Source organism: Trachemys scripta, chromosome 2 (assembly GCF_013100865.1).
Source record: "Trachemys scripta elegans isolate TJP31775 chromosome 2, CAS_Tse_1.0, whole genome shotgun sequence".
Classification (NCBI taxonomy): domain Eukaryota; kingdom Metazoa; phylum Chordata; order Testudines; family Emydidae; genus Trachemys; species Trachemys scripta.
The window spans coordinates 151,474,829-151,502,475 of NC_048299.1; the positions used below are offsets into that span (position 1 = coordinate 151,474,829).

At 51.8% G+C, this 27,647-nt stretch overlaps 1 protein-coding gene across 4 annotated transcripts in view; it reads right to left on the reverse strand.

Moving 5' to 3' along the window:
* BMP1 (bone morphogenetic protein 1) overlaps nt 1–27,647 on the reverse strand; it is an 84,797-nt gene that overhangs the window by 7,996 nt on the left and 49,154 nt on the right. For 2 of the 4 annotated variants that reach the window (XM_034761895.1, XM_034761897.1), the window contains exons 7-15: nt 20,553–20,677; nt 14,551–14,666; nt 11,607–11,709; nt 9,717–9,833; nt 9,247–9,392; nt 6,842–7,037; nt 6,197–6,322; nt 5,837–5,997; nt 4,857–5,040 (exon numbers count right to left, since the gene is read on the reverse strand). In XM_034761895.1, the coding sequence (XP_034617786.1) occupies nt 4,857–5,040; nt 5,837–5,997; nt 6,197–6,322; nt 6,842–7,037; nt 9,247–9,392; nt 9,717–9,833; nt 11,607–11,709; nt 14,551–14,666; nt 20,553–20,677 (1,274 nt within the window). The remainder of the gene's footprint in view (nt 1–4,856; nt 5,041–5,836; nt 5,998–6,196; nt 6,323–6,841; nt 7,038–9,246; nt 9,393–9,716; nt 9,834–11,606; nt 11,710–14,550; nt 14,667–20,552; nt 20,678–27,647) is intronic. The other 2 variants (XM_034761896.1, XM_034761898.1) reach the window with 1 other exon arrangement.

Consider the following 27,647-nt stretch of genomic DNA (forward strand, 5'->3'; position numbering starts at 1 on the left):
TATCGTCTGACATTTATCCCAAAGCACCCTACAAACTCTGGGCCCAATTCTGCTTTCCGTCTGCATCCCACCGCAATCGAGCGATGCAGCATTGGGCTGTATACACCCGTTTGTAGAGACACACACCCCGATTCACGAAAGCACACCATTGGCCAAAGCACGTGCTTAAGTCCCACTGACTTCCAGCGTTAAGCATATGCTTAGGTGCTTTCCTGGAGCAGGGCCACATGTAGCGGGTGATGAAATGCAGCCACCACTGGGATGGAGGGCAACAAGTAGGCAGATAACACTGCACAATAGTAATGGAAGGCCAGAAAGATACCTAAGCCCAAGAGGTACTGAATCACACAAACATACAGCTGTGAAGCAATGCTCCAGTGTGGAAGGGACATTAGAAGGGGAGCTTACCTGAGCACTGACACTGGCAGCTCCAGTGGAAATGGTTCCTTAAGCGTGGTTAGATAAGCACCAAGACTCTGCAGCACCTGCTAAGGAATAGGACATTCCAGCCAATGTCTTCCATTTGGGTGGTCAACAGCTGCTGTTCCACCACGGCTCTCTCTCTTGCTGATCACGTTTACTTGTCTAACTTACGCACCCACATTAACCCATGCCATTAGTTCTGGTCCCAGCCAGCGTTTTCTCAGGTAGAATCCAGAGTGATCTGCCTCCTGCCAGCTGCCTCTGCTTATCCCCAGCTCCCAGAGTAGCGCAGGAGGTGAGGAACACGACTCAGTCACAAAGATAGGAGGGTTCCTTCCTGTGCAACCGGACAGTGGCAGCCAGGCTTTGCTTCCTGCCTGAATCTGGAGCATGAGTGGCCCAAGAACTCCAGAGAGGACCAAGGGTATAAGAATACATTTAGAGAGGAGACCAGCCAGCCAAACAAACATCTGGGAGCTGCTCATGGTTGGCCCTGCCTGGTGTTGGACTGTAACAATAGAATATTCTGGGAGTAAATAGGGGTGATACACCAAATAGGGAATCCAGATCTCTTTGTGTCCTCCAGCTTCATCTTGCTGTGACCTGAGTGAAGAGAGAGAAGGGATATTTTTATGGCCTCATTAGCAGTGGGCACCTCTGGTAATCCACAGCCTGAGGACGTTCCAGCGAGTAGAACCCATGGGACAAACTGGGGGCTCCCTGAGAAGTCACCTACGGTTCCCTAGTTGCCACAAAATGCGAACAAGGGTGTGTAGTAGCCATCGCAGTTATAAAGCCACGGATCTGAATTGTTCTGTGGGTGGATAGGTGCGATTTGGGAAGTCTTTGGGGAATGCTGTGTTTCTACAATGGCAGATGGGGCAGGGGAGCAAACACAAGGCACATCAAAAGGCTGAGAAAGACCTAAACCGGCGCCTGGGATCCTGCAGCCCCTTCCCACCCAAGTAGTGCCACTAAACGAACGGGTGAAATCCTGACCCTATTGAAGTCAATGATGAAATTCCCATTGACTTCAGCAGGGCCCTGATTTCACTCACCTAGGTGACTAGGATCCAGGAGCAGGCCATTAAGCTAGGAAGTAGAGGAAAATAAGACACTTACCCGGATGCCTCGGCAATCCTGCTGGATGATCAGCTGCTGAAGCTTATCTGAGGTTGTTCTTTGTTGGATGGTGGCGATTCCTGTCGGCTGGGCCAGGCCGGATTACCTTACTTGCCTTGTTTTCATTTAAAAAAATAAAACAAAAATACCATACCCGCAGCCCGTCCATTGGCTCTTCATTCATTCCAGCCGCTGCAGAAGGCTTTGATTAACAAGCAACGTGATGGTGCTATAGGAGCTGCCGAAGCCCTGTTGGATGGGTTCTTTGGAACGTCTCCTGTGGCAGCATGGGATGGGGCAGGGTGCTCATCAGGAGCTGTAGGAAATTCTCTGAGCTTTGGGGGCAAAACTGCTCAGGCAGATGGCTTGAAGGGGCCAGGACCTTGAGGAATCCATTGGGGATTCAAGGAGTTTGTCATCATTGCTCTACTTTCTTTGGCCCCAATTCAGGAATGCTCTTAGGCAAATGCTTAAATTCATCCCTATTCAAGAAGTATGTGCTTCCCTTTAAACACGTCCTTCAGTCGCTTGGACTTCACTGGGACTTCAGCATGCGCTTAAAGATAACCATGTCCTAAACATGTATGAAATGTATCAAAGACGATTTGCAGCTGCAATGTAATGAAGGGACCTCAGGACAAATCCTGTCCAGACTTAAAACCCGTCCTAAACAAAAATGAATTGGGGTCCTTGAGCCAGCCCCTCAGCTGGTCTTCCATGGAGCTACGCTGATTTACATCAGCTGGACAGCTCACCCAGGAGTTTGTTTTTTTTAAAGAAGCGGATAAAGGATTTCCAAAAGCTAACACTGCTTCCAAGGCATTGGTGTAGGAAAGAAGAGAAAGACACACACCACACAGGAAATAAGCAGGTAATGGTTTTCACTGGAACTGTCCCAACATTCCCTGTCTGCTTTAAAGGAAGGAGACCCAACCCAAGGAGCGTAGGCAGCTGAATGGCTACATGTATCAAAGATGATTCACCACCACGGCATAATTAAGGGATCTCAGGACAAATCCTGCCTAGACTTAAACCCCTGTGCAATGCCTTAGACTTAGACCCAGTACAATTCCATTGCTGCATAAGGAACAAGCCAGGGATCCAAATGACCCTGCATAGCCAAGACAGTAGGACGGGTCAATATCTCACCGCTGTTACTAGTCGAGGAAAGTAGGGAGAGTTTTTAGTCCATTCTAGATCAGCACACATCCCAGCAAGAGGAGGAAGAGAGGGGACACCCTCAAGCAGAGAAGGAGCGCAGATGCTTTGCCACGTTCCCAGCGCGGCCGTAGGAGGGACAACTGCCAAAGGCATTGAGCAGACAGTGCCATCGTCAAAGCAGAGCCAGGGATTGGGATGCACCGCGGGGGGAGGCAAAGCGGAGGTGGCGATGCGAGGAGACACTCGTAGCCCAGGCGAGAAGTGGCCCACTCGGATAGCTCAAATTCCTTGAAGCTGTTATGATACAATAATGCTAGAGAATGCAGTGCCCTGGAAAGGGAAGGCCAGCACCAAGGGCAGTCAGGGGCTAGGGCAACTAATTGCTTTCCCAGGAGTCATCCTGTTAAATGTAGCACAACTAATCAGATGGCAGGACCATCTGATTAGTTGTGCCCCATCTCTTTGGGGCAGGGCCTCTCTTTGTTCTGTGTTCGTACAGTGCCTAACACAAGAGGTCCATGACTAAGGCTCCTAGGTGCTACTGCAATACACATCATTAATAATTCCATATACAAATGACAGCACTTAGATATCTGGGGTTTGATTTGCAGAGGTGCTGAGCACCGGCAGGCCCCATTAACTTCATCTGGCCCTGTGGGAGCTCAGCATCTTTTAAAGTCAGGCAGGCAATGACAACTGGTTCTGGAGCCGTACGCTGGTTCTGTCATTTGCTCTGGCAGTTTTGCACCTGTAATTGACTGCAGGGGCTAAAGGTTTAGAGGCTGACTTCAACGTCTAGCCTTGCAAATGAAATAAAAAGCATGTGGGCGTGTCTATTCCGAGACCTAGCGCGTGGCAAGCTGGAATTTCAAGCAGCAAGGTGCCAAAGTGCACTAGGGAAATTTTAGTGCGTGGTAGCAGGGTCCACCCAGCCCCTTAATGTGCGGCAGGCTGTAGATTCACACCCCAGCTGGCCACGCACGCAGTCTTTGTGTAGACAATGCCACTAAAAGCTTTCCTAGCTGGGAGTTGACAATGCCCAGGCTTCCTGCATTGGAGGAATACTCATGTGGGAAGTTTGTTTGAAACCAATGAAGGCCCATAGGCATGAGCTGGCATACGGCTGTGTTAGCCGGCACGTATCCCTTACTTAGAGCCTGTCATCCCCTGACTGCCATATGGACGTATCCTTAGCCACACACAGCAGTCAACGGGAGCTGAGGCCATGTTGCTGACAGCCGAATTTAGCCCAGTGTGTATAACTTACCCCGGTAACAGTGCAGCTTTACGTCACTGCTGAACGCAGCACAGAGGGATCCACTGGGGCTGCCCGGGCTCATTCCAGGGGGTGTCTGGCTATATCTGACACACACAAGGCCACATTCTGCTGCCCTCACTCACGGTGAGTCCTGTCTTTTTGCCATTGACTGCACTTGCACACCGGGCGTGAGCGAGGGTGGCGGAATGAGGACCAGAGTAAGCCGTGATGCCCACATCCTCGAAGATAGGTCAGCACCGGACTCGCAGTGTTTTAAATAGGAGTTCAGTGCCTGAATACCTGAGGATCTGGGCCTAAGTACACTGGGCCAGATTTCCACCTCCATGATGCTGGTGCAGACCTGCAGCCACTTCAGCATCTTCTGGATTTACCCCTGTAACGGGGCAGACTGTGACCCATACACTGTACACACCCCGTAGCATACAGGGACCCACAGGAACTAACTCCAGAGGGACAGTGATTTTGCCTATTAAATGGAGAGTTTTGGAAACAGCCTTAGTTGGGGGTTGGTTTTTTTAGCCAATTTCCTTAAACGGGCCTGGCTGGGATTTTGGTCCAAATCTTCAGCTAGTGTAAATCAGTGTAGCACTGATGCTGGTTTACACCAGCTGAGGATCTGGCCATTGCTCCTAGTTGGAATGAGCTGCAGAACCTCGAACATGTTTCCCCACTCCTTCCTGGCTCTCCGGTGCAGCTGCAGGTGGGGCAGGGGAAGCATCTGCATAGAACTTCCTGGAGGCAGCAGAGTGTCCTCCAGTGAAAGGGGCTGGGGACTGCACCCTCTAGGCATAGGTAAGCGGCTGGAGCTGGTTAGCGATGGGGTGGGGGTGGAGGGACAGAGGACACCCAGGCCGCAGGCTGGTGGGTCTACCTGAGAAGAAATGGGCTTTGAAGCCCTTCTTGGAGACGGTGTTATCGGATTTGAACTCGATCCTCATGTTGTTGTACTGGGAAGTGATGACGTCGGGCTTCTCGGCACCGCAGAACTTGCCGTGCAGCTTGGAGTCGGCTGACAGCCCGCTGCGCACCTCCACAAAGTCGTATTTGCACACCTGCTGGGGTGAGGGTGGAGGGAACAGACAGAGGAGCCGGGCTGAGATGGGGTAAGGAGAGGCAGCCAGCAGGAGCTGACCAGCGGCTCATCTGGACAATGGCTTAGAGCACTGAGCTCAGGGCTTGTCTACAGTGGGCTTACCCGCCATTATAAATGTGCTGCAGCAGTGCAGAAAGTGACTAGCAACGGGGGGAGGCAGGTCACGATTTACAGCCGTGCACACATGCATATTGAAGCTTTGCACCAATGTATCGGCACTAGCTAGACAGTGGCGGGGAGCTGACGCTAGACAAATTCAGACTGGAAATAAGGGGCACGTTTTCAACATAGAGAGTAACTAACCATTGAAACAATCTACCAAGGGTCGTGGTGGATTCTCCATCAATTGCAATTTTAAAATCCAGATTGGATGTTTCCCTAAAAGATCTGCTCTGGTTCAAACAGGAATTAATTTCAGGGAAGTTCTCTGATGATCACTGTGATCCCTTCTGGCCTTGGAGTCTATGCATCTAGTGCAACAACCAACCCGATGTAGAAAAGTCCCTCACTTCCTCTGAGAGCTACTACATTGGCTTTGACCCATGCACTTACCAGGACATAGAACCACCGTGAGAAATGAACATCTGACCTCCCTCTGCAGCCATGCCTCCCCCTACCCCCAGACCATGCATGCCGGGGCTTACAATTTTGCGGGGATCTGCACCTGGAGTTGCAGCAAGCTGGTCTTTTGCAGGTGGCGGTGAGGAGTTTAGAAAGGAGGAGCTCCTCCTATAAGGAGATGAGGCCTTGGTACTCACGTCATTCCCCTCGGTCTCAAAGAATTCGAATTGCAGCGAGATGCGGTACTGGGAAGGCGCCACCAGATGCCAGACGCAGTCCTTGTTGGGCGGATATTCCTTGGGCCAGCCAGGGCTGGTGATGGAGCCGTTGAGTCTGGTGAGGAGGCCTCCACAGGCGGCTGCAGGGTACAAAGCATGGGAGCATTGGCCAGGCTTCCCTCCTGAGTGACACTTTGACTGTTCTAGGCCAGGCACTGCTCAGAAGCAGATGGGTGTGCTGGAGCAGTGCAGGGCTAAGTGCAGGGGGGAAGAGCAGTTACAGCTCTGGGGCGGTCAGCAGGGTCAAGGGAAGGGTCACGGCCACCCGTAGATACTAACCCTCACACCGGCGCTTGTCCAAAGCTAGCTCGTAGCCAGGGTCACAGGCACACCGGTAGCTGCCCAGGGTGTTCACGCAGCGCTGCTCACACCCACCATTGTTGGGCTGCGAGCACTCGTCTACCTCTGTGAGGGGACAAAAGCAGAGAAAGGGTTTGGTAGCGGGACACCTGGAACAGGCTGCCAGGGCCACGTCTCGGCGCTGGCCAGCAAGGGGGGCAGTGCCATTCTCAGAGCCCCCCATGGAGGACAGGAACCAAGCAGGGCTGGGGACTGCAGCCCCAATTGAGCACTCAGGAGAAAAACTGGGGAGCAGTGGCCTGAAAAGAGAGAGGCCTCTGAGCAAGCTAAGCTCCTGGCCAGTTGCTAGCGGGTTGGGCCATACCTTGGACTGGGCTTGCTTTTGGTCCCTCTGCTCCTGGAAGCCCAAAGATAAAGGTTGGGATTTTAAAGCCAAAGAGCTTCCCCCAGCTGACATGAGGGAACAGCTCAGCCTGCCCCTTTCCCGCTGGCAAGCAGAGTCCATCCACCCCGGCACGCTGTGCCAAGCCCATCCCATACACCAGGAGGCTCAGAAGAAAGGGTCCATTGCCACATGAGCTCCAGATGCTGCCGGCAGAGGAGAGACGAAGGAGGCTCCGGTACCTTTGAAGAAGTTGACGGCGAAGCCAGCCTTGTTGATGGAGCCGTCCGAGACAAACTTCATCCACAGCTTGTTGGAAGTGCTCTTGATGTCGTCGGGCTTGTCGTAGCCACAGTACCGGCCGATCAGGCTGCTCGACTCAGTGCTGCCGTCCCGGATCTCCAGGTAATCGTAGGCACAGCTGTCGTGCCGCTCGATCTGGGACGGGGGGAGCAGGCAAGACAGCAGTTCACCAGAGGGCTCCCAAGGATCCCTCAGCTGCTCAGGGGCCTGATCAGTCAGATGGCAACTTCACCTGCTGAGGTTAACTCCCAAATCCAGTAGCAATGGCCAAAACCATTGTGCTTTCACTTGGTCGCTCTAGCTCCTTTCAGCTAACGATCCCAAAGCAATTGAACAACAGCCCCAGCAGGCAGGGGAAATACCATGATTTTAAAATTTGGGAAGCTGAGGCACGGAAGGGACTTGCCCAAGGTCACCCAGCAGGTCAGTGGCAGAGAAGGGAGTAGGACCTAGTTCAACTGATCCAAAGGAGAAACGTTACAGGTTCAGTTAAGGTGCGAGCAATTTCATACCCCAGTACACAAACTCGACATGCAACCAGGCCTGAGAGGTATAGACCAGGTGTGTGAGTGGGGGTCATGGTACTGCAGCTACAAAATGGAAGTTGGGGATGCAGGGTTTGATTCTGCTTTCACTTGAACCACTTCTATACTGGTCTGATCCTAATGCCTTCAGCAGGGACGCCTGATTTACACCACCGAGAAAGCATAAGCCAGCCCACAAGGGGTAGGTAAAGTGCATTTACGGGCATGTCTGTGCTAAGCGTGGGAGGTGTCACTGCAGCACGTGTACCTGGGCTAGCTTTGATTGAGGTCGCTTGCTAAAAACAGTGGTGAAGGCAGGGCCGCACGGGCTAGCAGCCCAAATACAAGCCCTCCTTGGATCCCCAGTATGGACTCACCTGCGCTGTTAAGTCTCCACTGCTATTTTTAGCAAGTTACCTCAATCAAAGCTAGCGCGGGGATGGCACCCCCTGCTGCAATCGGATCTCTCCACTGCAGTGTACATAGACCCTGAAAAGGCAAATGACGCTTGCCTAGGCGGAGCTGTTCCAAGGTGCGGCTGAGGTGCAATTATACAACTCCCTGCCCCATTCGGCTCTGACCTCAAGCCCATGCTGGCTTCCTACCGCTATAGAGCTGAGCTGGGCAGAAATCCTCCAGCAGAACCGTTTACTGTCGGAAAACATCGATTCAATGGAATCGACACATTTCACTATTTTGTCATCAATATTTTGGATGAAAAATAATCTGCAGGTTTTATTTCAATAAGGGCAAAGCACTACATTTCGATTAATATCATATCAAGAGTCAAAACGCTTCCTTCAAAACCAAGCACTTCGACAAGATCGTTTCGATATTAGCACAAAACCATGTTTTTTGAAATTTCATTTCGTGGGAATTTTTGGAAATTTTCACTTGTCGATGTGATTTCGGGCACAAGGAAATTTTGCAATTTCTGGATTTCCCAGGGGATGGATGTTCTGAGTTCTGACGGTCTCTACAGCGAGCTCGCCGGTAGGTTTCTCATTGCTAAGGAACGCTGTTCTAATGAGAAGAGCCAGCGGGTGACTTCGGATGAGTGCCGATGACTCAGTTTTGTGGCTTTGCTTACGGAGTGGAGGCATGTGGTGACTTCTGTGAGCCTGTCTGTTGTTGGGCAAGAGGAGGGGATGATGAAAAGAGAGGAGAGTACACGTTTGCTGCAGCCTAATGGGAATTGCTGTTAACATGAGTGAGGTGTGATCTAGGGCTCAGATTCTCAGTGCTGCCAAAGGGATTTAGAAGGGGTTTAAACAGAGGATAGGGAATCAAGCATTCTGCGTTATAATCCCGACACTGACCTTCTGAGTGACCTCGTCCAAGTCACTTCCCCTCTCTGTATCTCAGCTCTACCGTGGGTAAGATAGCAATACTTAACTCTTATATGGGGCTTTTCCTTCAGGAAGCTTAAAGGATCATTACACCCACATGGGGAAACTGAGGAATGGAGAGGGAAAAAGACTTGCCCAAGGTCACCCAGTATGTCACAGCAGAGCCAGAAATAGAACATATAAGCCTAGCCCAATGCCCTATACACTGGGCAATGCTGCCCCCTCGCCCAGCAGCTGCAAGGATTCACCAATTAATGCTTCGGAGGCGCTTTGGAATCTTCAGGCTACCGAAGTGTTGGGTGAAATCCCAAGAGGTGTTGGGCTCCTGCCAGCCTCAACAGGGCCAGAGAGAGTCCCAGAAGCTCAGCATGTCTCAGGATCTGGGCCACGGCGAGCGTCAAGGTTCCATGCCCTGTGCCCATTGCCCTGCATGCACTCACAGTGCGGGCTGGACACTCGTGCTGCCCATACCTCGAACGACTGGAAGGTGAGCCCCACATGGAAGCCCTCAGAGATCGTGATCTTCCAGGTGCACACTTTGTTGGGCCGGTATTCATCCGGGTAGTTCGGAGACTGGATGTGGCCGTTATCCTTCTTCATTTCTCCCCCGCAGATGGCTGCAAGAGAAGGTAATGCCAGCCCGGCTGTAAGCAGTGGCCCAGGCAGTGCACAGCAGGGTGACACTTGCCTGGGGGAGCGGTGGTGCTGCTGCCAGGCTGGCCCTAGCATTCGGGGGCAGCCCCCGGGGAGAAAGTTATCTGGAGGGCCTGGTACCACCCAGCCCATTCCCAGGAGAAGGCTTAGCACTGACAATCCTAATCAGCCCTCCCCAAAGAAAAGTAACCCTTGAGATACTGCATGGAATCTCTCCCCCCTGGAGTCACCTCCCTCCCCGCATCAACACGAGCGACTCAGCCAGTCCCAGGGGCAAAGCCCGGTACCTTCGTAGACGGCGAAGAACCCTTTGCCGACCCAGTTGCTGCTGCTGCGGAACTCAATCCAGAGGCGGCTGTCAGTGGAGATGATGGGCTCGGGGAGCTTATTCCCGCAGAACCTACCTGGAGAAGGACACGTGCTTTATTGGGTATCTCTCGATGGCATTTACTGCCAGCAGCTCACGCCCTCTGCTCCCTGCATTGCAGTTGTGGAGCAAAGCATTTGGCAAGGCAACATCGCTTCCCGACAATACCTGATTGGCACTGGAATGTGGCCAGTTTGGTATGGGAAAATGACCATTCAATCCAATGCAATCTCACAAACATCTGATGTTTCCAGGGTGTGTGTGTATGTGTGAGTGTGAGCGTGTGTGTGTGTGTGTGAGAGAGAGAGAGAGAGAAGTGGCCCAGAATGTGAGGATGTGGAATTTTAGGGAACATTTATGTCATCATTGTCATAGAGATCAAGTTCTAGGGCTAGAGCAAGTTACCAAGAAGGTCCTCCCCTTTTCCCCCTGGGTAAGGAATTCTGCAGGCCCCTACACTGGTTGGTTGAAAATGGCTTGTACAGCCGTAAGTCTGAATCAGCCATTTTTAAAAGGCAACGTGGGCTAGTGGTTGAGCCGGGGACTAGCAATCAAGTAACTCCTGGGTTCTGCTCCCAGCATTGACTCGCTGTGTGACCCTCGGCGAGTCTTCAAGGGCCAGATTTTTCAAAAGAGTGTCGCTGAGGGAGGGCTGAGATCTTTGGAAAATCTGGCCCATCATGTCTCTCAGTGCCTCTGTTTCCCAGAATGGGGTGACTGACTCGCCTGCCTGCCAGATGGGCCATGCGGATTAGGTTAATCTGCTAATGGTCACATGCAGCGCTCACGCATGCAGAGGTCATTCCACTGAGGTTGAGGGAGTTGCACTAGCTTCATTTGCAAAGCACTTGGAAGATGTGGGTGAACATGGGGGAGTGAATCACCGTCATTGGATGTTTATAAGAACAGGCTAGACAAACACTTATCTGGGGTGATCTAGGTAGACTTAATCCTGCCTCGGCACTAGGGGATGGACTAGTTAGTGTTTCTCAACCTTTTTGATACCAGGGACCAGCTTGCTGTCTTCCTAAACTATGTCAGGGAGATCTCAGGGACTGACGCCAGTCCCCAGACCAGTCGTTTATGAAACACTGGACTAGATGATTCCTTGATGTTTAATAGGCAGCAGGTTTAAAACCAACAAAATGAAGTATTTCGTCACACAACACACAGTCAACCTATGGAACTTCTTGCCAGAGGATCTTACGAAGGCCAAGACTATAACGGTTTAAAAAAGAACTAGATAAGTTCATGGAGGATAGGTCCATCAATGGCTATTATCCAGGATGGGCAGGGATGGTGTCCCTAACCTCTGTTTGCCAGAAGCTGGGAATGAGCGACAGGGGATGGATCACTTGATGTTTAGCTGTTCTGTACATTCCCTCTGGGGCACCTGGCATTGGCCCTGTTGGAAGACAGGATACTGGGCTAGATGGACTTTTGGTCTGGCTCAGTGTGGCCGTTCTTATGTCCCTTCCAGCGTTATAGCCCTATGATTCTGGGTGAGTTTCTGATCTCACACTCATGTCAATTGGGATTAACCCCATTTAAACCAATGGGGTGAGTGAGAGGCAACCAGGCCCAAGACACTGGTTATTCTGCCTACTCTGGCTGACAGCATGTGGATCGGTCAGCATCGCTGCGGAAAGTTCCTTGCCACAAGCAAATAAAGCAGAGAAGGCGGGGAATGCGGGGAGGGATAGCATCACTACAGCTGGGAGTTAATGTTGGAGGAAGGGGTCATTAGAGGGGCTGACTTCCAGCAGCACAGCATAGCTTGGCCCACCCGTCCAAGATTCCTGTTGGTTACCTCGCTGTGTGGCCTTTCTCCAGAACCCGTCTCTCACCTCCACGTAATCATACCAGCACAGCCGGCTTCGGTACAGATCCAGGGACGTGAAGTTCAGGATGATCTGAGAGGGAAAATAAGCAGAGATTGAACTCCTCCCATGAAGGGACCCTATGGTAACACACTGGCCAAGTGAGTGCCTCTTCCCCCTCTGATGGCTAGTCCATGACAGGATAATAGCCTACTACTGGTGCCAGCTCACAGAGCTACTCCTTTAGCTGATGTGATATTAGTCTGTGCTGCAGTACTGTAGCTCACAGGTTCAAACCCACCCAGGAGATCATTATGCCATTCCAGCCATCTCCCTCCAACAGGCTTCAGGAGTGGGTGCGTGAACCCAAAAGCAGCAGTAGGGCTTTCCACTTGGTGCAGTCATGAACTAATCTCATTCTCTGCTCAACTAAAGTTCTTTCATTCACCTCAGGTATCTATAGGGCTCCGGTAGCCACCGTGTCCAGATGTCACTTTGATCAAAGGCCTGCACATTTCCAGAAGTGACTAGACACCCTACAGGGGGCCCAACTTGCAGAGGGGGATGCTCAGCATTGTCTGAACATCACAGCCCATTCAGGCACTTCAAGTTGGGAAGCTAACAAGTGAGGTACCCCAAATCACTAGTCACAGGCACAAACTTCTGAAAGCAGAGTGTTTGCACTGCAGCTAGTCCAAGGCCCATCTGTTATTGTGATCACCCCAGGCAAGTATCATTGGGCGCTGCAACCGCTGGCTGAGGAAAGATGTCAGTTAACACAGGAAAGTGTTTGTGGGAGGCCACGCACCCTGGGTTTAGCTTTGAACTTCAGGGTGGAATAAATGGCAGAAACTCAAATGGAAGTCCCGCTGAAATAGCAGAGTTTCATTGGATTTTGAGGTGGGAACCACAAGCATCCCAGGGTGTCAGAAAAGCAAAGCACCGGCCCCAGGTTCATGTGAACCTGGCCCAAGCTATGAGTCCGTAACGAAACCCCAACTCGGCTATCGCGACTTTGTGTAAAGCTCAACTGATTAACTCCTCCAGCTAGAAATGGGCCTAGACTGCAGAGCTTGGCTCCAGACACAACTCAACCCAAGTGTGGGCATTGTCAGATCTGGGTCCTTCTCCAAAGTCTTGAAGGGCTCAGGGATGGATAGGTGCTTGCATTGAGATATGGCAGCCAGAGGCACTAAATACGTAGAGCTGCTTAGCTTGGCTAGCTGCTAACTATGGAAAGTCAAGAGAGCCGTCTGCTGGCACGATTCACAGGCAGAAAACAGCAAGGCGGGGTTGGGGGGATGGGGAACTTTAGCATGGTCTGACTAATAGGAATGGGGTAAAGTTGAACAAGTGGAGCAATTTGGGCTTGATCGAACACCCCTTGAACTCATTGGGAGCCTTCCGAGTGACTTCAGCAGGCTCTGGATTGGGTCTTCAGGCAGATCATCAGGGGAAAAAGCTTCCCAAAGGAGAGATCTTTCTGTGTCCCTCTCCAGGCAAGCACTGGGAGCCCCCCTGTGCTTGGGACATTTCCAACAGGCTGGCCAAAGCCCCAGGGAATAGCCCCCGCCTTTGTGCTAACCTCACTGGGGATGGCCCACAAGGCCTTTTCCATCCCCAGCTGGCATGAACATGTGGCCATCCCGTTAGTGGGCAGCACAGCAGGATGGAATGGGAGGGTTGAACCACCGTGCCTGGCTACACAGGCTGAGGGTAAAGGGGAGAACCAGGCTGTTTGAAGAGTAAGGTCCCCACTGCTTGTGACCCAAGTAGCAGGCTGGGTCCTGGCTCAAACCGCCCCTGTTCTCTGGTGACCCCCACTCTAGGGAGGAGCGCTCAGACCCCCAAAAGGCACCAGCTGCCGGCTTCTGACCTTCCCACTGCCCCTCCCACACAGGCAGGCACAGCCAAAGGCGAAGCAGCACATCAGTGTGATGTCCCGGCTCTGGGGCCCGTACCCTGTCCTTGCAGGGGGATGGGCTCAGTGCTCTAATGATCATTATCTATTTGTATTACAATTGGACCTAGGAGCCCCAGCCATAGACTAGAGCCCCATGGTGCTAGGCGCTGTACAGACACAGAACAAAGTGACAGTCCCTGCCCCAAAGAGTAAATGGCTCTGATGGCTCTAATGCAGTGATTCACACCTTTTCCATTCCCTGACCCCCTGTCTCCAAGCCAGGATCCTGCTGGGATCCTCTCCTATTGGCAGTGTGGGAAGGGGAGGATGGTCCCAACCCCCGCGTTGAAGGCACATGCTCTCCTGGTCTTTCCCATCCCTAACTGATCGGAGCCTGGTGACCCTGAAAGCATGAGATGGGAGGAGAGGCTAACATTCCAATGGGGCACAGCGCTTCATATCGAGACCCTTCCAGTGGATCCTTGGTAATGCGGAGCAGCGCAATGGAGCTTGGGGAGCACGCAGTTAAATAGCTGCGGCTGTCAAGACATTTCCCAGAACATGGGATCCCAGCCAGAGTGGGGGTGCTGCCATGAGAAAGCAAACACCACATTGCACACTAGAAGCTGGGGCTGACCTGCCAATGGGAGAGAGAGAGAGAGAGAGAGAGAGAGAGAGTGTGGCAGAAGGAACCACAACACAAGGGGAACAAAGGAGTGGAAGGAGAGAAGGTGATGATTTGTATGGTGTTACATCCAGTGCTGGGGGGGGGGGGGGCCACTGAGAAGAAAAAAGGGGAAGAGGGGAAAAGGGACAAAGAGTGAAAGGCAGGAAGGGAAGAATGGGGAAGAAAGAGGAAGGAGAGCAAGAGGGGGGGGAGAGACAGAGAAAGGAAAAGGGAACTAGGAAGAAGGAGGAACAAGAAAGAAAAGCACTACTCAACACCTGGATTTCCCTCATTTAATCCCTTCACCCCCAGCCCTTTGCAACTGTGTGCCCCACCCCAGACACTTCGGGGTGGGCTCTGGTACCTTTTCCCCCGGCGTGACCGATATCCTCCAGACGCAGTGCACGTGTGCAGGGTATCCATTGGGGAACTCTGGGGAGGAGAAATTCCCCTGACTGTCCTGGAGGGTCTCTCCACAGGCTGGGAACAAAACAGGATAGGGCGGAGGGTTAAAAACCCAGCAGCAAAGCCACCCCCAGCACCCAGCCAAATCATTGCAACCCTCACAAGCAGCCCCAGTCAGAAGGAACAAAGGCCGACGGACTGCCACCCACACCCCCATAAATCTGCCAGAGCAGGGAGTGAGAGAGGCAGATGGATAGGGGGTAAGAGACATCCAAATCGGAGAGATGAAAGAATTTTATTCCAGTCTTCCCCCAAGTCCAGCACAAGGGTAGGGAGACCCCAGACAGACAACATATCAGAGATCAAACTCTGGATCCAAGCTACTTGCTCCCACGGTTACAAGGGTTAATGTGTTGCTAACAGCTCCCTGCCCTCCCAAAAGCAGTGCCTTGAGTTTTCCATCTGCAACCCTCCCCGTGCCAGCTCTGTGAGCGTGAGCAGAAGGTATCCGGGCTGGCTGACTTTAGGGTCTCTCCTGGCTATAGTGGAAACACACAGGGACGTGTTACTGGCATGTATTCTCAAGGTGCACAACAAGCCAAGGCTTCTGAAAGGGTTTGTGTCAGGAGGAGCTGTATGGCCGGGTGGGCAGGAGCGCCGAAACAATTTGTATAGTGCCGAGAGACATTGAATCAAACTGTAAACCCTGTATATGATGGAATCCACTTCAAGCCAAGGGGTGCGGCGGCACCCCCCCAGCGCCTCTAGTTCCAGCACCTATGGGTAGGCTGGGTACCACTAGCAGCAGCAGGTGGAATGAAGTGTCCAGAGCTGCCAGGTTTGTATCAGGGAGGAAAAGCAGCAGTGGGATGAAGGCAGGAGCTAGAGTCTAGGTGCAGGAAGAGCTTCTGAATAATAGCTGGGTGCGAGTGGGGGATGGTCGCAGGGTTGCGTGTGGGGCTGTTTCTTTAGAAGGATTATGTGGATTGGGGTAGTGGCGGGGAACTAAAGCTATAGGGAACCTTAGAAACCCCAGGGCCTGCTTGGGGTCTGACTCTGAACTCCCAGCGTTCTGACCAGTCTGTGGTCCTGATGCAAAACCAGGTGAACTTCACACATGCGCCAGGTATACCCCAAAGCTCTTTGCTTTTGCACTGCTGTTCCGGGGACTCCAGCCTCTTTCTGTGGGCCCAGCAGCTCTGAACAGTCTGGACTCCTGACGCTGTAATGGGACTGGAGGTGCCTTTAGACCCAGAGCCCCATTCCAAGGGAGCACAGATCAAGGGAAGCAAGTGCCCATAGGAAATGGCTCAACGGACCACTAAAGCGCTGAAGGCGTGCTGGGGAGCTGATCCTGGGGACAAGGAGAGGGTGCACTCTGCAGCCCTGGGAAGTGTTCCCACAGGACCGTACGGCACAGCACAACGTGCTCCCAGTTACTGTACAGACAGAGAATTGGACCAGGCTCGCCTCTCTGGACTGCCAGAGTTCATGCTCTGCCCCTTGGTAGCTCTCACAAACTCCGGCATCCCATCCAGAGGGAGGTTGCCGCAAGATCTAAATGCAGAGTTCAGGGATGTTTGGATCAGGCTCAACAACCAGTGGCTTTCAAAGATCCCATCCCAAAAATAGACACCCCCCCCACCCCCGAAGCAGCACATTGCAAAGGGGACAATTTATCCCCCTTAGCCAGGCTGAATCACTTTGGCTGTCATGCATCTGACAAAGTGGGTATTCACCCACAAAAGCTTATGCTCCAATACTTCTCTTAGTCTATAAGGTGCCACAGGACTCTGTCGCTTTTTACAGATCCAGACTAACACGGCTACCCCTCTGATACTTGGCTGGGAGTTGGCCCTGCATTCCTGCAGAAGTGCACTTCCAAACCTGATGTTTAACACACACCCCCAACCCCTCTGGCTGCATTGCTCCAAGGGAAATCTCCGTCTTTTGTCTCTGGGCTTTGCTTCTTGTCACCCAAATAGCAGCACTGGCCTTTTTAAGATGCATCCCCCTCACCCCCCCAATCAAATCAATAGCCTGGACTGAAGCTCCCAAGTAGTCATGGAAACCCAACCTGGTGCCATGTTGCCACAGCAACAGAAGTCCCAACTTTAAAATGGAAAATTAAACCTTACAAGAGTTTTCGTGTTGCCCCCCCCGCCCCCTCACTCAAGTCTCAGCCTTTCCAGCAGAGCACCAGGGATTGAACGCTCTCCTATAAACAATTTCCCCCTGCCTTCCAGCTCCAATAACCACCAAGCCAGACCCTCAAACCCAGCCGGGGAGAGCTGCATCCAAGTGCCAATTAAGACTTTCCAGGAGCTGCATCTGCACTTATGCCCCCGTGGCAGCCCCGCCTCCATCAGGACAGGAGTCTCCCCCCCCACACACACCCTGCCACGCCATGCCGTGGCCAGCCAGCCAGCTGGGCCCATGACAGGTTTACTACTTAGCACTATCTGGAGCTAGCCCAGCACTACCATCTGGAAGCCACATGATCTAGTCGGCCGTGGCGAAGCTGAGCAACGTTTCAGTACTGCTGTCCATGGGCCAATACATTCTTCCCCACCCCCCTGAGTGTGGAGACAGCACTGGGGACTGTGTTGATGGAGCAAGATTAAAGGTGAAATGTAAAAGATAATTTCAGAATTGGGGTTTGAGCCTGTCCCTCCCATGGAAAAAGAAGGCTTGCACTCTTTTTAATAATAATTTTCCCTGCTTGGTTTCTAACTGTAGATTTCAGCAATTTCCACTCTGTTCTGCCCTGAGTTTGCTGGAGGTCTCTTGGGGGTTCTCACTGCAAGGGCCAGGCAAAGGTGTTATATGTTTAACAAAGGATTCCTTTCTCCAAGAGGCCAATTAGGCACTGGAGTTAAACAGGAACTAATGATAAACAAAGGGCAAAAAATCCATGTAAAAGGACAAAACTCCCATGAAGCCAATGGAGACAATTTGGCACAAAAAGTTCTAAGGTCTTTGACTAAAAATTCCTTCTCCACTCAATTGCCCAACTTGTGCTCTCCTTGCCTATGTGATGTCATAGTTCTCCAGTCCTCCATAGAGCCTTCCACCTGATAGCGGACCCGAATTTCGATTTAAAACAAACAGAAGAAGAGCTGTCACTCCTCCTTACTTATGTGATTAATCAACAAAACAAAAAGAAAATAAAACAAAAACAAAGCTCCTTTTAGGCTTCCTTCTCCATTATAAAGAAGAAAATAAGGCATATGTCTCATTTTATTCCACTGTAAAAATTATCTCTAAGCAGCAGGGATTTCTGCAGGGTCTGCTCCTGTCCTGAGTCAGGGTCCATCTAGATTTCTGGATCTCGGTCTGCTATCTGTAGTGTACTTAGATATGACACACATTTGTAATGCCTCAGTCACCATAGCATCTACCATAGATGCCCTGCAAATACATTACCCATTTCTAGCACCTTCACCTGAGGATCCTAAAGCACTTTGCATACATTGATGAATTCAACCTTGCACTCCACTCCCCTCTGGCCCAAGGAGCTTGGTATTAACCTCATTTCATAGATGGGGAAACTGAGGCACGGATAAGTGGAATGACTTGCTCAAGCCCAGTCAGTGACAGAGGCAGGAATAGAACCCAGGTGCCCTGGCTCCTACACAGCATTGTTCTTTGGCTCACAGGGCCAGGTTCAGATCTCAGGCTGCACTGGGAGTAACTCCGCTGACTTTCTCTCTCTGTTCCCCATCTGTACAATGGGGATCTCAGTTGTTCCTTTGTCTGTCTTGTCCATTTACATTGTGAGCACTTTGAGGCAGGGGCCATCTCTTATTCTGTGTATGTACAGCACCGAGCGCAATGAGGCAGCCAATTAGAACTTGTTAGGAGATTCAACAGTGTCTCCCCCAGCCGTGGACAACTGCAGCAAAATCGACTCATTCTCACTGACATTGCAGAACAATATTCCGATTACTAACCCCGGATGGGCCACGTGGTCACCCCATGCACATCAGGAAAACCAGCTGGAAGATACTCAATTTGATGCCTGCAGGAAGCCCCAGGGAAGACAGGAGACTGACAGCTGTTGGCCAGCCTGTCTTCTCCATCAACACCCTGTCAGCTGGGAGTGGGGGAAGCTGGTGAGGCAACTGTCACAAGGCATGTGTCTCCAGGGCTATTTTTCGTGGGTGGCACTGCAGAGCCCCCTTCTGTTTGCCTGACACGTGCTTTGGTTCTTCGTAACTTCCTCCATTTGCAGCAACCCACAAGGGGGAAGGTTTATAACAGGGCTTGCTGACCTCTCTCAGGTGGGCTCCAGAGAAAGCAGCAGAAAGGGCCCATCTAGGGCTTGGGAAACTCAGCAGATTTTTATCATCTTTATCTTCATTCTGTTTTGACTGAATTTAGGGGAAATGGAGTGGTCCCTGAAGTGATCAGCACCAGTTAGAGCCAGGCAAAACGAGGGTGGGCTGCAAGTTCCCTACACACAACTCTGCCGGAGCACTTCAATCCTGTCCCACTGCATCTGTCGCTATTCCAGCTCTGGGCTACCCACCCTACCTCCGTCAGTGCACCTCACTCCTGACCCTGCTATCCGAGCCCCGTACTCCTCACACACTCAACTCTGCCAGTAGCTCCCCCTCTGCTGCACCACCCCCTATTCCCTGGCACTGACTCATCATTCCCTTCAGAAACGTTCCCACTGAACTCCTTGGTGGAAAAACAAGCCCATTCTGTTTACAAGCCTTTGACCTCTCTGTGAATATAGAGGGTGAGTGAGGCTGGTTGTCTGGGATCTCCAGGCCCGACAAGGAGTTAGGAGTCAAATGAGAACCAGAAGTTTCACACACTCCCAGCTCTTCTCTTGACTACTTGTCCCTGCCTTCCTTTCTGACATCTCTTTAATTGCTGGCGCCAGAACCGGGGATGGCTGGATGGTCTCCAAAGCCTTGGTGAAGATGGGAGCTGTCGGCCCAGACTGGGCTCTCAGACCTGGGTTATGTCATGCTATTTCCATTCATAAAGCATGGGAAGCGGTCAGATCAGAGCATGTCATCAGAACCCGGGGGACATAACACACAAGGAAGGGGTTGGGACACCAGGCTCAGCTTACTCCAGCTGGTGTTACCAAATCGGAGGCTGTGATTCCATTCCCAGTGGAACTCCCTACGGGTCACTGACTCATTCTCTGACCTCTAAACTCCCTTCTGAGTCGTCCTAAGCAAAGATTTTACATTCATGCAGCTAGGAGACAAACAAAATAGGTGTGTGGCTCAGCTAGAATAAAAAATACACTACAGACCTATAAAGAATGCATACCACACTCTGATTGTGCTCACAGCAGTGTGTATTTGAGCTGGGTTTTGTTTTTTCTAAATTTCTCTCTCTCGCGCTATTTATTTCCCTGGTTTTATTATTTATTTTTCTTAGAAGTTATGTCAAAAAAATTTTTTTTTAAGAAGGTAAAAAATTAGTCATCCCATGGTTGATTGAAAACCAGGGAGAATTGGAGAAAAAAATTGTCAATTTTTTTTGGTCAAAAATTTGAAATTCTGATGAATCTTTTGGTGGAAATTTCAAAATTTGAACAATTTCAACTGGAAGGGTTATGTGGTTAAGGTTTCCTGGGGTCTAAGGTTCAATTCCTGCCTCTGCAATGGACTCCCTGGGTGACCTTGCTGTGCCTCAGTTTCCCCTCTGTAAAATGGAGACAGTCCCCATTTTCCTATTCTTTGTCTGCCTCCTCTATTTAGATTGCAAGCTTTTCAGGGCAGGCACTGTCTCTGACTTATGTGTATGTACAGCACCTAGCACAATAGGGCCCCAAACTCAACTGGGATCTTGGATGCTACTGTAATACCAGTAATAATAATACTGTATCAGGTCAGACTATGTTGCCCTTTTCCCCTTGATCCCAGCAGGCAGATGTATGTTCTGCACCTACCCTACCCCCACCTTGGATACTGAGTAGCCAGTGGTTCTTACCTGGACATCTGTAAAGCTTGCGTGCCTGATCTATGTCCCCTTTGCTCAGCCGAGTCCGCTGGCCGATGTGGGGTACCACCCCGTTCACATTGTATTTGGGCTTGATGGTGTCAAGGAAAACCCCCCTGGAACAAGAGCAGAGAGGGGTGAGGGGAATGGATGACACCAGCTACTCAGCTCCATAGCAAAGCGGCACCTGCGTCAGAAATTCACATTTCATCGGCTCCATGCAGGGCTCCCCTGCTGCCCAAACTGGCTGCAGAGCAGGGAAGGTTCCTGCCCTCCTGTCTGAGCACGCTGCCTCGGTAGCATGCCCAGGCCCAGTCTGAGAGCCTAAGTGAGGCTCGGTGGGCATGCAAGAGTCCAGGTCCGCTCATGTCTAAGCTGTACATGGCCACAGCGAACGTCGCTCACTGAGCTTGGAGAGAGGCTGGAGTCAATGGAGTTATCCCAGAGATGAACATGGCCCAGACCCCGACTGGCCACACAGTCAAAGAAGGTGCCACAAAAATTCAGCCCAATTATTTCCTGGAATGACTGGTGGAGTGAAGGGAGGAGAAGTACACCAGTGGCCCTCTCAGGAGACAGTGCAGCTTCATTGTGGGAGATTTTAGGACCAAGTGGGTGGAAGAGAAAAGGTGGATGGAGAAGCAGATGGGAAGGAAAAGCACCGACAAAGGCGAGAGGAGCAGAACTCATACCACAGTAACGGCCCCAAAGGCTTCAGGGAACCCATACTAGTACTGTTACTATAGTACTATTAGTAGTGCAGTATTACAAGTAGCATTGTGTATTAGAGCTAGGATTAATTAACATATTAGTATTAAAATCGGTAATAGTAGCATTAATACTCCTATCAATAGCATTGAAAACTATCTTAGAAATGTTAAGTAGCATTGGTAGTTGTATTTTTACAACTATTCTCAGCAGTGTTGCAACTTATCAGTAGCATTCACAGTATTGGCTAAGCAGCAGTTCTGCAGAAAAGGATCCGGGGATTACAGTGGACAAGAAGCTGGATATGAGTCAACAGTGTGCCCTTGCTGCCAAGAAGGCTAACGGCATATTGGGCTGTATTAGTAGGATCATTGCCAGCAGATCGACGGACATGATTATTTCCCTCTATTCAGCACTGGTGAGGCCACACCTTGAGTATTGCATCGAGTTTTGGTCTCCCCACTGCAGAAGGGATGTGGACAAATTGGAGAGAGTCCAGCGGAGGGCAACAAAAATGATCAGGGGGCTGGGGCACATGACTTATGGGGAGAGGCTGAGGGAACTGGGGTTATTTAGTCTGCAGAAGAGAAGAGTGAGGGGGATTTGATAGCAGCCTTCAATTACTTGAAGTGGGGTTCCAAAGAGGATGGAGCTCGGCTGTTCTCAGTGGTGGCAGATGACAGAACAAGGAGCAATGGTCTCAAGTTGCAGTGGGGGAGGTCTAGGTTGGATATTAGGAAACATTATTTCACTAGGAGGGTGGTGAAGCACTGGAATGGGTTACTTAGGGAGGTGGTGGAATCTCTATCCTTAGAGGTTTTTAAGGTCCGACTTAACAAAGCCCTGGCTGGGATGATTTAGTTGGTGTTATAATAATAATAATGGAGATATCCCATCTCCTAGAACTGGAAGGGACCTTGAAAGGTCATCAAGTCCAGCCCCCTGCCTTCACTAGCAGGACCAAGTACTGATTTTGCCCCAGATTCCCAAGTGGCCCCCTCAAGGATTGAACTCACAACCCTGGGTTTAGCAGGCCAATGCTCAAACCACTGAGCTATCCCTCCCCCCCCCCTGTTGGTCCTGCTTTGAGGAGGGGGTTGGACTAGATGATCTCCTGAGGTCTCTTCCAACCCTAATATTCTATGATTTTATGAATAGCAGTATTAATATTATAGTACCATAGTGCTATACATCCTATTAGCATTGCTACGGTCAGCAGTATCGTCAGTTATCGGTAGCATTAGTACCAGCCATGGCATTCTACGTTCAGCAGTATCGTCAGTTATCAACCAGAGGGAAGTTTGCTTTGATACCAGCCCCTTAATGGAGCTGGGGCAGCAGCTTGGGGAGCAGGAGGGAGACAATTCTGGAGGAGCTGCGCTGCTTTGGGCCAGGTTGACAGGAGACCATAACAAACACATGGCTTTAAATCAGCCATCCAGGGATAACAATCCTGAGTGTATGGGGAAAGGTGCTGAGGGGAGGGGGCTGAAACTGAAGTAGGAGGAGTGCAACGGGCAGCAGCACCACTCCTAGCTGAGTGCAGCTGGGGGGGCGGGTCATGACGCTGTCTGTGCCGGGTCTGGCCTGGCTTGTGGGGACCACATCAAGGCAGCTGAGTCCAAACTCTCTAATACGTGGGCTTGCTTCCTCCCCTGGGACTGTGTGTGGGCGTCACACACCGCGCCCCAGAAAGGGTGGCACAGCTGTAAAGTTCCAGGCGGAGGTCAGCTCTGTTCTAGGGAAAAAAAGGGGCAAGCTGCTAAAAACAGCTCACACGCCCCTGTAATTAAAGTGCTCCTTGTATATGTGAAGGAAAGTGAGTCAAACAAGCTGGAAGCCCGTAGCGATGGAAGAACAGGATTGCATGCAGCTGGTGGGGGGACAGGGGCAGCTAACTCATCTGCCAGTCAGAGATTGAGACCTGGGGTGCAGTGGGAGCAGCGGGGCTGGGGTGGGGTGGTGCGGTGCCATCTTCCAATTAGGGTAAGTCTTGTGAGGGGAATGCGGTCTAATGATTAGAGCAGAGGGGGTTTGGAGCTAGGACTCCTGGGTTCTATTCCTAGCTCTGGGAGGGGAGTGGGGTCTAGTGGTGAGAGCAGAGGAGGTCCTGCATTCTAGTTCCATCTCTGACACTGATTACATGAAGTATGTACTTTTGGAGTGACCCGATGCATAATCCTGACCAACCAGCAGCAGCTGTACAGAACAGGGCAGCTCCCCATGGCCCTTCGCCATTTCACAACCAAACATGAAAATACACCAAAATGTAAACAAGGGTGCGGAGCTGTCATGAAACCCAGCCACCAGCAAGCAGGGCAGCCAAGACATGCTGGGAGAACCTTCGGGAGGAGCGGTGGGGGGGAAGCTTTTGTCATCACCGGAGACCGAAACCACCAGAGGAGTGCCCTGAAGGGAGAGTGGAGAGGGATTGCTCATGGGCCAGGCTGTGGTCTGAGGGCATTATCCCACCTCTGCTCTGAGCTCATCCCACAAACAGGAGCAGGTCAGGGAAGCAGCTTCACTCCCCATCACCAAGGCATCTGGGAAGCCCCTCGTCTCTCTCACCATCTAATCCAACTGAAGAAGGCAGGATCTTCCCCCAGACACACCATCCCGAAGGGCAAGGCTCCTGCACTCAGCTTTCCTGGAGGGCCACCCCCAGGGCCCAAACCAAAGAGATGAACACCCCCACATTCTGATAAGCCAGTGCACCCGATCCTGGGGCAACAGCAGTTTCCCCAGCAACTTTAACGGGAGCAGGATCGGGCTCAAAGTGTATTGCAGACACAGCATTGGCCCATCCTATGTCCCATGCTTTGGCGTCTATATTTCTTGCCTCTTCTTAGAAGCAACTCAACAGGGAGCAAATTCCATGGCGCCCACAGGCTGTGAGGTAGACTAAAGACAGTCAGTCAGTCAGTGTGTGAGAGAGAGAGAGAGAGAGAAAATAAAACAGGGCAAGGAAAAGGCAGAGAGAAAACGAGTGAGAATGTGTGTGGAAGAGGAACAGAAGACTAGTCTACACAGGGAACTTACACCAGCAAAACTCCATCTCTCAGGGATGTGAAAAATCCACACTTCTGAGAGATGTGGCCAGTGTTCCCTCTAATTTTTTATGTCCATGTGCGGGATGAATTTTGTTATGTGCACCAATATGGGGGTGATGTGTGTCACGACCCTGTGTGACATAGCACCTCCATATTAGTGCGCACAACAAAATTCACGTGGTAGGGGTGGGGCCGAGGGGTTCAGAGTGTGGGAGGGGGCTCCGGGCTGGGGTGAGGGTTGGGGTGGAGGGTTCTGGCTGGGAGGGTTCGGGGTGGAGGAGGGGGCTCAGGGCTGGGGCAGCAGGTGGGGGGGGGGGGGGGGGGGGGGGGGCGGGGGTGGGGGGGGGGGGCCCGGGGGGGGGGCGGGGGATGAGGGGTTTGGGCTGCAGGCTGCCCAGGGTTTGCAGTGGGGAGAGAGGACTCTCCTCAGCCCCCTTTCACCACAGCAGCTCGGGGCTGGAGGAGAAGTGCCTCTCCCCAGCTGCGGCAGCTCCGACGGGGCTGGGCCAGGCCAAAGGAGGGGCTCCTTTTCCCTGGCTGGGGCTTAACAGGCAGCCACGTGGCCACACAGCTTAGAGGGAATTTAGGATGTGGCTATACTGACCTAACCCCTGGGGCAGATGGCATTAGGTTGATGGAAGAATTCTTCCGTTTATCTAGCTGCTGCCTCTTAGGGACTGGGTTACTGCCACGATGGGGAAACCGCTCCCATCGCTGTCGTTAATCCACCTCTCCGAGAGCTTTGCGTAACTCGAGGGTATGGCCTTTTCACACCCCGACCCATGTCGTCGTTAAACCCACCTCCTTTTCCAGTGCAGACCAGGCCTGACGCACTGTGGCAGTGTAGACATACCCCGAGAGAGAGAAAATGAAAGAACGAGAGGAAGAGGGAACGGAGGAAAATGAAAAAGAATGAGAACCAGGCGCTGAGACAGAGAGAGGCTGTGCAAGCAGCTTGGGCTCTCTCCCCCCACAGGTCGGGACTCTGCCATTAATGAACGGAATCTTTCCCTGCTCCTGTTACCATATGGACGTGTTTAAATCTGGAAAGGGGAGCATGCGGGGGGAGGGGGATCGGGGGCTTTTATTTCTCGATGGTTTCCATCCTGTCATCTTGAGTGATCTGCAGGCATGCTTTCCTGGCCCTGTGGAGTTATTGTTACACGTTTCACCCAGTTGGCAGGGACCCTCATCTGGCAGCCAGGGCAAAGACGGGAGAGGCAACAGAATTTAAAAGAGCAGCACAAGGCAAGGCAGATGGGACATTCTCTACCAGAAGCAGCAGCAGCACCACCACCATGTGCGGCAAATCATCCTAGAGGATGCTCCATGTCCAGCCTTTTTCCTCCTCAAAAGGCTTTGGCTGGAGGTGGAAAATAAGTGATGAAATTTCAGGGCCGGCTCCGCAATGAGTAACCATGGGGCGAGTTGCCAATGACCCTGGGAATATGAATCATGAGGGAGCAGCCCAAGCGTCTGTCCCATATCGAGTCCCCAGGGCGCAGCTTTCACGAAAAAAAATGTGACGAGCAACTGTGATTATGCAAAGTTCTTGATGGAGGGCCAGGACCTCTCGGCAATCAAGGCTGCTGTGGCTCTGCAGATGCCACTTCACCCAGTGATGGGCAGATGTCCAGCTTCCCAGATCAGCAGGACACTGTTCAAAAGCCTCCCCTCCTTCGGGGGTGCCTGAAGGCTTGTGTCCAACTGGTGGAGAATTCTGCAGAATTCACCCGGAATGTCCATCCTCTCCTGGTTAAAAGAAGATGGATGCGTGCATCCCCCACTGCCCTGAACTGGAGCTGAGAGTCCTCAACACCTCTGCAAAGAGGGGCCCCGAGTTGGGCACCAAAAGCCAAAGGCACCTCAAATTATTATGGTAGCACCTAGAGATTGGGGCATCATTGAGAGGAGTTTACAACCTAACTCAGAAAAGGAAGGTGAAAGAGAGAGGTGAAGTGACTTGCCCAAGGTCACCCAGACCATCAGTGGCAGAGCTGGGAACAGAACCAAGACCCCTCCCATTGGTTCAGGCTGCCCTAACTAGCGACTTTTGAAAACGTGAGCTGGTAGGACCAAGGTGCTTAGTTAGGATGCTGCAGGCTCTGATTCAGCAAAGCACTTAAGCACCTGCCCAGCTTTATGCACCTGGGTAGTCCTGCTGACGTCAGTGCAACAGACTGGGGCACATGCTTCTGCACTTGCTGAATGGGGGCCTAAGCCTGACTGGTCTCACTGAATCCGCTGACACCCAGCAGAGAAAGGGAGCCCCCATACTAACTCAGGCCTGACTCTGGACCTGACTCCTGGACCCCGTCCTGTTATACTCCATGGTAAATAGCTAGAGGGACCTGCCTCCATTACAGATAACAGGTGGTTTGGGTAGGTTTGGTTCATGCCATCTGGGGAACATTGTGTGTCTCTTACGAAAGCAAGACCCAGCAGCACGTCCCAGGCAGCATGGATGAAGCTGGCAATAGTACCGGCTGAAACATGCCAGGCAGCAACACAAACACAGAGCAACGAGAAACTGCACCAGCTGCACCTTCATAGCCTGCAGTGACACACGTCTGCAAAGCACGCACCGACGGGCTCGGCCGAAAGGAATTCACAACCTGGGATTCACCTGCCGAGCCAACCTCCCCGGGGAAAAGACTGACAAGCCCAACAGCAGCAACAAAAGGAGGGATAATCTGGAGCCCGCAGGCTCGGCAGAGGACATCGTCAGCTCATAGCATGCAAGGACGCAACTCGCTGGGAGGTGGGCTGTGGCGCACTGCAGTCAGGCTGCGGCGGCAAATCCAGATGTGGCGCCGCTGGCTCGCTCCCAGTGATCCGTGAGATACAGTAATTAGCGATTTGTATTTTCAAAGCCCTTTCTCTGGCTGCGGCTGTGTCAGAAGGCAAACTTCTCCTAAGGGGATTTCTCATGCATTCAATCAGGATTCAAACACGGCTTGCTGCAAGTGAGAATACATTCTGTGCATCTCTCTCTCTCTCTGCTCCAATGCGCCTCGGAGGAGACCCCAGCTTTGCGATCACAGAGGGGGTAGGAGAATCATTCACGGCATGGGAGATGGGATGAGATACACATGACCTGCAGAAACTGGGGCTGAAGAGCAGGAAATGTTTGGTAATGAGGAAGAACCTCATGAGTTTGAAACATTGAAACCCAGATGGGACAAAACCCTGTAGAATATACGGCAGGGAACAATCCTGCATTGGCAAGGGCAGAAGACACAGAAGAGGCCTCAGTACTACAGCTAAATGGTTATCTTAGAGCTGGGTATCATTATTAAATAGAGCTTTTTGATTTCTCCTTCCTTCC